This window comes from Tarenaya hassleriana, unplaced genomic scaffold (genome assembly GCF_000463585.1).
Source record: "Tarenaya hassleriana unplaced genomic scaffold, ASM46358v1 Cleome77, whole genome shotgun sequence".
Lineage (NCBI taxonomy): Eukaryota > Viridiplantae > Streptophyta > Magnoliopsida > Brassicales > Cleomaceae > Tarenaya > Tarenaya hassleriana.
Window position 1 is genome coordinate 527,255 of NW_010970214.1, and position 9,615 is coordinate 536,869.

Genomic DNA, 9,615 nt, shown 5'->3' on the forward strand with positions numbered 1-9,615 from the left:
TTGCCTTTCCACAACTCATAGGGTGTTTTGTCGAGCCTTTTGTGGGGCACTCTGTTTAATACAAAATTAGCAGAAATCACTGCTTCCCCCCATAAGTTCTGAGGAGATCCAGAACTTATTAACATAGCATTCATCATCTCTTTCAGCGTTCTATTCTTGCGTTCAGCAATGCCATTCTGTTCTGGCGTATAAGGGGCTGTAGTTTGATGGATGATGCCATGATCTGCGCACAATTGCGCAAAAGGTGACTCATATTCACCTCCTCTATCGCTTCTCAAAGCTTTGATTTTCTTTCCAAGTTGATTTTCAACTTCGTTTTTATAGAGTTTAAACATCTCTATTGCCTCATCTTTACTTCTCATTAAGTAGAGATAACAATACCGAGTACAATCATCAATAAAAGTAATGAAGTACTTCTTTCCACCTCTGGTTTGCACATATTTCAAATCGCATACATCTGTATGTATCAATTCCAAAGGTTCAATACTTCGTTCAATATTTTTAAACGAAGACTTAGCAAATTTCGCTTCAACACAGACTTCACACTTGTGGTCTTTGTCTAATTTAAATTTTGGTAGCAGATTAAAAGACATTAATCTTTGCATAGACTTAAGATTCACATGTCCTAATCTACCATGCCATAATCTTGACTCATTCGTTTCATGTGTTGGAACTTTGTGCTGAACGGTTTGGATGATTCGCTTTATGGTGTTTTCTCCAAATATGTTACGGCAAAGCAACTCTGGGAAGCGATTGATCATAAATATCGGGTCGAAGAGGCTAGCCAAGGACGAATGGTGGTAGCCAAGCTCCTAAACTACCGTATGGTAGATACAAGGAGTGTTGTGGAACAAGTAGATGAATTACAAATCATCTTCCACAACTTGGCGGGAGAAGACATCATGGTAAATGAACGGTTCCAGGTGGCAACTCTGATTGAAAAATTGCCTCCCTCCTGGACGAGTTTCAAGAATGATCTGAGGCAAAAACCTAAGGACATGTCTTTGAAGGATTTACATCGTCGTGTGAGAATTCGGCAGGAGTCTCAACCTATTCTTAAAATGAATGGGCAGTTTGGATCCAAGGCAAACGTCGTTGAGACGACTAAGGCCAAAGGGATTAAGAAGCGGAAGATTGATAAGAATGTCAACTCCAAGAAATTCAAGGGGAATTGCTACGTCTGTGGCAAGACTCGACATCTGACGAAGGACTGCTACCATCGCAAGGAAGGTGCCCAGAAGAAAATTGGGAATAAGACCCAAGCTCATGTAGCTGAAGTAGAAGATGGGGAGTCTGAGTTCGTAGCAGTTGTGTCAGAAGTGAACATGATCGGAGATAATCCGAGAGAATGGTGGATTGACACTGGAGCAACCCGCCACATTTGTGCTAACAAATGGATGTTCACCACCTATGACACTGTCACCGGAGAAAGCTGCTATAAGGGAAACTCTGCTGCATCCAAAGTGGAAGGCAAGGGTTCAGTCATTTTGAAGATGACATCTGGAAAGAAGCTGACACTCATGAGGTTCTTCATGTGCCAGACATTCGCAAGAACCTGCTCTCTGGATCTGTGATGTCAAAGAAAGGCTTTAAGCTAGTTTTTGAGTCTGAGAGAGTTGTAGTGTCAAAAGATGGTGTGTATCTGGATAGAGGTTATCAAGCAAATGGTATGTTCAAGATGAATGTAATGACCATTTGTAACACCAATGCGGCAAACAATATAACCGCGAATAATATTAATAAAGCTTCTACTTCTTCTGCTTACTTGAATGAGTCAAGATTATGGCATGGTAGATTAGGACATGTGAATCTTAAGTCTATGCAAAGATTAATGTCTTTTAATCTGCTACCAAAATTTAAATTAGACAAAGACCACAAGTGTGAAGTCTGTGTTGAAGCGAAATTTGCTAAGTCTTCGTTTAAAAATATTGAACGAAGTATTGAACCTTTGGAATTGATACATACAGATGTATGCGATTTGAAATATATGCAAACCAGAGGTGGAAAGAAGTACTTCATTACTTTTATTGATGATTGTACTCGGTATTGTTATCTCTACTTAATGAGAAGTAAAGATGAGGCAATAGAGATGTTTAAACTCTATAAAAACGAAGTTGAAAATCAACTTGGAAAGAAAATCAAAGCTTTGAGAAGCGATAGAGGAGGTGAATATGAGTCGCCTTTTGCGCAATTGTGCGCAGATCATGGCATCATCCATCAAACTACATCCCCTTATACGCCAGAACAGAATGGCATTGCTGAACGCAAGAATAGAACGCTGAAAGAGATGATGAATGCTATGTTAATAAGTTCTGGATCTCCTCAGAACTTGTGGGGGGAAGTAGTGATTTCTGCTAGCTTTGTATTAAACAGAGTGCCCCATAAAAGGCTCGACAAAACACCCTACGAGTTGTGGAAAGGCAAATCACCTAGCTACAAATACTTGAGAGTATGAGGTTGTCTGGCTAAGGTTCCTATCCCTATTCCTAAACGAACTAGGTTAGGACCAAAAACAATAGACTGTGTGTTTATTGGTTATGCACACAATTCGAGTGATTACCGATTCTTGGTGTATAAATCAGATAATTCTGAAATACATGCGAATACAGTCGTTGAATCAAGAGACGCTTCGCGAATACATTCGTTGAATCAAGAGACGCTTCGTTTTTTGAATATGTATTTTCCTACAAGACTCGGATAGAATTAGATCCAAGTGGTATGGAATCTCAAAGAATTCATGAATCTTCTAAGCAATTAGATGAAGAAGATGAAGAGCCTAGAAGAAGTAAAAGGGCAAAGAAACCGACTTCTTTTGGATCTGATTATCTAACGTTTATGTTGGATAAAGAACCACAGACATATCAAGAGGCTATGTCATCTCCCGAAACTCCTTATTGGAAGGAAGCAGTGAAGAGTGAGATTGAATCAATCAGACAAAATCACACTTGGAACTTGTGGATCTTCCACAAGGATGCAAACCATTGGGTTATAAATGGGTCTTCAAAAGAAAGATGAAACCGGATGGTTCTATTGAAAAATACAAGGCGAGACTTGTAGTCAAAGGCTATAGGCAAACTGAGGGTGTCGATTACTTCGATGTTTACTCTCCAGTCGCTCGGAAAACATCCATAAGGTTTATTATAGCCTTGGCAGCCTTACATAATCTAGAATTACATCAGATGGATGTAAAGACTGCATTTCTAAATGGTGAACTGGAAGAAGAAGTATACATGCTTCAACCTGAAGGGTGCAGAGTGCACGGACAAGAGGGAAAAGTGTGTAAACTTGTGAAATCATTGTATGGACTACTTGGGAACTTGTGGATCTTCCACAAGGATGTAAACCATTGGGTTATAAATGGGTCTTCAAAAGAAAGATGAAACCGGATGGTTCTATTGAGAAATACAAGGCGAGACTTGTATTCAAAGGCTATAGGCAAACTGAGGGTGTCGATTACTTCGATGTTTACTCTCCAGTCGCTCGAAAAACATCCATAAGGCTTATTATAGCCTTGGCAGCCTTACATAATCTAGAATTACATCAGATGGATGTAAAGACTGCATTTCTAAATGGTGAACTGGAAGAAGAAGTATAAATGCTTCAATCTGAATGGTGCAGAGTGCACGGACAAGAGGAAAAAGTGTGTAGACTTGTGAAATCCTTGTATGGACTTAAACAAGCTCCAAAACAATGGCATGCGAAGTTTGATAGCGTAATGTTGTCAAATGGATTTCGAGTCAACGAGGTTGACAAGTGCATATATGTCAAAGGTAACGAGACATAATTTGTGATTATCTGTCTTTACGTAGATGATATGATCATCACTGGTAGTAGTGATAAAGTGATTAAATCTACGAAAACCATGTTATCAAATTACTTTGACATGAAAGACTTGGGAATAGCAGATGTAATACTTGGTATGAGAATTATCAAGACACAAGACGGTTATTTATTATCCCAAAGTCACTATATAAAACAAATCTTAGAGAGATTTGACAAAGATGGAAATTTTGTGGTCAGAACTCCAATTGATGTTAATTCTCATTTGAAAAAACATCACGGTGAGAGAGTTCAACAATTAGAATATTCCAGAATCATAGTAAGCTTGATGCACCTTATGAATAGTACAAGGCCGGATATTGCTAATACCGAGAATAGGCTTAGCAGATATACGAGCAATCCGAGTTGTGATCATTAGAAGGCCATAATTAGACTCCTTAGATATCTAAAGTATACTGAGAATTATGGACTGCATTATACAAGATATCCAGCAGTATTAGAAGGATATTATGATGCGAACTGGATCTCAGATTCGAATGAGAATAAATCCACAAGTGGATATATATTCGTTGTTGGTGGAGGTGCTATTTCGTGGAAATCCTCTAAGCAAACGTGTATTGCAAGATCCACTATGGAATCTGAATTCATAGCTTTAGACCTTGCTGGTGGGTGGCTTCGAAACTTTCTTGAGAATATTTCTATATGGCCTAAACCGGTGTCTGGAATTTGCATACATTGCGATAGTCAGTCTGCAATAGGAAGGGCAAAAAGCCATGTTTATAAGGGAAAGTCGCGACACATCCGCAGACGACATAACTCCGTTAGAAAATTACTAACAGATGGTGTCATATCTATTGATTTTGTGAGATCAAAAGATAATTTGGCTGATTCTCTGACCAAAGGCCTTAACAGAGATCATGTGGAAATATTATCGAGGGGAATGGGATTAAAGCCTATAGAATGACAAACCACCATGATGGCAACCCAACCTATCTGGACAAACCACCAGTGTTAGGTTCAATGGGACAACCGAATTGTGGGGGGGTCGATGAGATCGCTCGAGACTGATGTCTCTTCACATTCCTATGATAAGAGTGATACAAATTGGGAAGGTTGAGTTTATACTCTTAAAGATTCTCTTATCTCCTACGACAGTGGAGTATATTGAGATACTCTCAAAGAGAAATCTCCTATATCAAATATGAAGTGGGTGTTGGGTTTCCTGGGATCTCATGAGCGAATCCTATTCCTAAGAGATCGATTCTAGGGTTTGCGCAGCGGATATAAAACAAAAATTTAATAAACCCTAGAACCATGCTTCTAATGAATCGTAGAAACGTTAGAACGCTTACCTCAATCGATCCGGGGCCTATATCAATCGAAGAACACGTCTGATCACGAAAGGGAGGAAGATTACCTCGCCCTCTACACGTATCCACACTTCGGGATGGATTCCAACGCTTGGAACTTGTCTGCTAGGACTCGAATCCGCTATTCGATTTGTGCTTCGAGAAAAACGGACTTTGATCACACTCTCAATCTCTTGGATCTCTCCAAAAATCTGCAAAGAGTGTTCTGAAGTCGGCTCTTTTTCTCTTTTTTCATTAGGGTTTTTAATCTCCCTTTTATAAAGTGATTTAACCCTAATTTCGGTTTAATTTCGGAAACACTGAAGCCCGGAACAGACGGTCCAGAAATGCACGTGGACCTTCCTTTCCAGCACGTAGAACGGACGGTCTGCTCACGTGGACCGTCCGTTCCAGACTTTCTGGAACGGACAGTCTGTTCTGGACCGTTGGGTCTGGCACGGCGGACCGTCCGTTCCGGACTTCTGGTCCGTCCGTTCCAAACCCTTCCGTCTCGGTTTTTCCGTCGTTTTCTCGCACGCTTCGTCCTTCCCTGCGTGTGTGACCCTGTAGGCTCATTCGATATAGCAGTATAACCCGAAATTTCGGATATACAAGTCATAGGCGGTCTCTAGCAAGACACTATGACTACATATCTCGAATAGAGTTTGTTCGTGATAGATGATTCCGGTTGATGATCCTCTTGTATCACGATATCATATGTCGAACATAAGGCATGGACAAGCCACCTTATCTGATTCGACTGCTTTCTCGTTCACTGAGTTCGACTGTCTGAAATAGACGACGTTCGTCTATAGTGCGGCCACACATTTCTACAGTCTCGCTCACACGAGGGGCCCAGCGATATCTCTCTCTTTTACGAGAGGTACAAATCCCGTCTTGACTATCTACAATCCAGTACATGATTCGTTTCGTACCTGATACACGCCTTTATAGTTCTCCTGTTACGCAGAACGTTTGACGTATTCAAAGCACGCAACTCCTCATGTTGGATTCCGTAGATATCTCAGGTCTTAGGATACAATCATGGAACCGCCATATGAGATTCAAGTCATGACGCTAGTCCATGTGACAATCTCATGCGGGTCAATCCAGTATTCCGTTCTCCAACGAATACCTATGACTGTGATCGTATCCAATACTTATGATCATCTCTATGATCATCAATCACACATCATACTAGTCTTATTATGTCGTTATTCCCATAACGACACAAGACTAGGGAGTTTAGTATCATTCATAATGATACATGGATTTCATAACAGATCTAGTATGCAAGAACATGTAATGAATCAAATACTCTCATAAAACCATAGAAAGTATCAATACATCGAATGTATCTAAATAAAGCTCATGAACAGTATATCATAGAGCACTAAACCAACAGTGGGCCGCTTCTATGAGAATGACATAAGGGTTAGTTCTCTAGAGTATTTGATGAAATCTACCAGATGCTGTCCCAGAGCCATAATGGGCGCAACAAATGGACTAATGAGAGAGAGAGGTGGTGCTGCGTGAGTACTGTTGTCTTGGTGTATACAAAAGCTGAATAGTTTAAGACATCGCGTTCACTGTTTAACAAGTACGTGGGCCGCTTCTATGAGAATGACATAAGGGTTAGTTCTCTAGAGTATTTGATGAAATCTACCAGATGCTGTCCCAGAGCCATAATGGGCGCAACAAATGGACTAATGAGAGAGAGAGGTGGTGCTGCGTGAGTACTGTTGTCTTGGTGTATACAAAAGCTGAATAGTTTAAGACATCGCGTTCACTGTTTAACAAGTACATCCGATAGTATTTCACTACGGAAGGTTCAAAGATAAAACTACCTTTCCGAATACAGTAAATTCTCTATGAGTAAATTTTGCATTGCACATCATTTGCATACAATGCACTAGTTGCATGAGATGCATTTAGGTTCACCTGACTCAATGCTCTATTTTGATTCTTGTGGGGGATTGTTGGATTTGGGTTTATTTGATAGAATCAAAACGGGCCTACCCCGTGAGAAGCCCGGTCCGTATAAAGTTTTAGAAACTTTAAATCTGAGAATATTAAGAGAATATTCTTGTTTGAATTTGAAATTCAAATTCAAATTGGATTCAAATCCGCAGAAAATCTATCAAATATGATTAAGATAAGATTGAGATAATATCAAGATAAAATCAAATTTGAATTTTGAAATTCAAATTTATTTATTTTGAGATTCTCCTCTCTACTATAAATAGGGGCTTTGGGTTAGCTCATAAAACACACAGAAAAGAAACAAGCATTCTAGAGAAAAAAGAGCATTCACATATTTGCTCATATCTCTCTCTGAGTTCGTTTGGTATTTGGAAAGCTTCTTCCAAATACGTGGTCGTTGTATCCTGGGAGTTCACCATGTTCCAATAGCCTCGAAGCTTTAGAGGTGGCACGGAAATCGAACTTAAGAAAACTGTGTTTCACAGGCCTCGACAAAATATTCTTTTAATTTCAGGTACTTATCTGGAATCGCTCGAATTGCTGGAGTTTTGCGGTCGTCAACAACCGCCGTCTCCAACAAATTGATGGGTCAGAGTAAATTTTGCAGGCAGAGAATTCTTCATTTCATGTTGTTAATGCACTATGACTAGGATTCAACCCTAGAGACAACCTTGTAGTGCTTTTCTCCCATATCATTCCATGGTTGTCCTTTCTTGCCCACATGAGATCTTATCTAACGATTTTAGATCTTGTTCCATATCGTCGGTCAGCGTAATTACTCGGTTCACACATTTTACAGCCTGCTTTATTGAAATTTGATTGGACTTGTTAATTAACTCAACATAATTTATAGAGATGATTGATGTAGGAGTTCATGGGACGGAATCTTCTCGCGTTGAATGTTATGTGGAAGTACAGGGAGCAGGTATATATGTGGATTCTTCTGGTGTTTGCAACGTAGGATCAAATTTATATTCCACGTTCTCTTCTCGTTTTTCGATAAAAGGAGCAACAAGAATCAGGTTCCGACTTTTGAATGTTCGTCATGCTCGTAACTCTAATGAACTGTTCTTTTTATTCCGTTTGTATCGTGTATAGAGGTCCTTTCCTCTAACCGAAGAAGAATACATACTGAGACTTGATGACGTTGCTAACACGTTGAAATGCTGGGGAGCTGTGTCGCACATCCGTAACAGCTTAGCAAAGTCGAAGGAGCGACCTCGAATAGGGAAGGTGCGAAGAGATCAAACCCATCTAGAATAATAATAATAATAATAATAATAATAATAATAATAATAATAATAATAATAATAATAATAATAATAATAATAATAATAATAATAATAATAATAATAATAATAATAATAATAATAATAATAATAATAATAATAATAATAATAATAATAATAATAATAATAATAATAATAATAATAATAATAAGAAGATGTCCATTTTTTCTCATGTTAGAATCATTTTCTTTAGTTTGAATCCTCTGAATCTTTGGATTATGATGAAGTTTTGATTGGGGTTTCGCACCTTAATACTCTTCGTACAGGCTGTGAGCATTTTCATAGACATGGATGAAACGGGAGGCCGAGCAAATGAATGGATTTACAAGTAGAATTGATCGGTGATGCTTTCAAAATCCATTCCTGGACGGAGAGAAGCAAACGATTTGATCAGTGTTTGCTTCATCAGAATAACAGTTCCACAAGTTTACTTGCATTTTCAGATGGTAATTTCCAGGTCATTCATACATAGCTTCGTGAATACAAGGTGCTCAAGTGCATGCGCTCTTTGTAAAATTTCTGTTGTTGAATATTTTTTGTAATGAATCCTTTGTAACAATAGGCTTGTAAAGAGTTATACTCTTCAAGTCTATCATATGGATAAATACGATAAATACACAAAGATATAAATAAAGGGGTGATGCCCACTGTATCCTAAGTTACAAAAGAATTGACCTCTAATGTACTTTCTATCCTTTCCGAGGGATAATGGTTATCTTACATAATATTATTTTATGTTATTAGCAATACATACACATATGGAGGAACGTGTATGTCACCGAGAGAATCGATACTTACCTCGTTCTTGAAGAAACTTGAAGCAAATCTCGATCCGGATCCTATTCATAATCACTAAGGACTGAAGTTACAGTCCCTCTACAATATTCACACCGACAGAAAGAATTCCAAACACTTTGGAACGTATCTGCTAGGATTTCTGAAGAAAAGGGAACTAAGAAGACGGGATCCAATCCCAAAAGGTTAGAAATTGAATAGAATGGATTCTCTAGGGTTCAAAGGTCTCTTTCTGAGTTTTAGGGGCAACTTCACTAAATTTGGACGAGATTCCAAACTTAAATTAATAGACTGAGAAAACCCTAGATCCGAATTAAGAAAAGTTTCCAGATGCCGATCCGGTGGACCAAGCTTAGTCTAAAACTTTCGGGCCGCCTGATTTATTGATCTTGGTCTGGCGGACTGACTTTTGGTCCGGA

At 38.9% G+C, this 9,615-nt stretch overlaps 1 protein-coding gene across 1 annotated transcript in view; it reads left to right on the forward strand.

Moving 5' to 3' along the window:
* LOC104801903 overlaps window positions 1-9,071 on the forward strand; it is a 23,519-nt gene extending 14,448 nt beyond the window's left edge. Inside the window, exons 6-9 of the mRNA XM_010525284.1 lie at window positions 7,627-7,700; window positions 8,031-8,037; window positions 8,211-8,345; window positions 8,668-9,071. Of these exons, the coding sequence (XP_010523586.1) occupies window positions 7,627-7,700; window positions 8,031-8,037; window positions 8,211-8,345; window positions 8,668-8,733 (282 nt within the window). The 3' untranslated portion in view covers window positions 8,734-9,071. The remainder of the gene's footprint in view (window positions 1-7,626; window positions 7,701-8,030; window positions 8,038-8,210; window positions 8,346-8,667) is intronic.
* The last annotated feature ends 544 nt before the right edge of the window (window positions 9,072-9,615 follow it).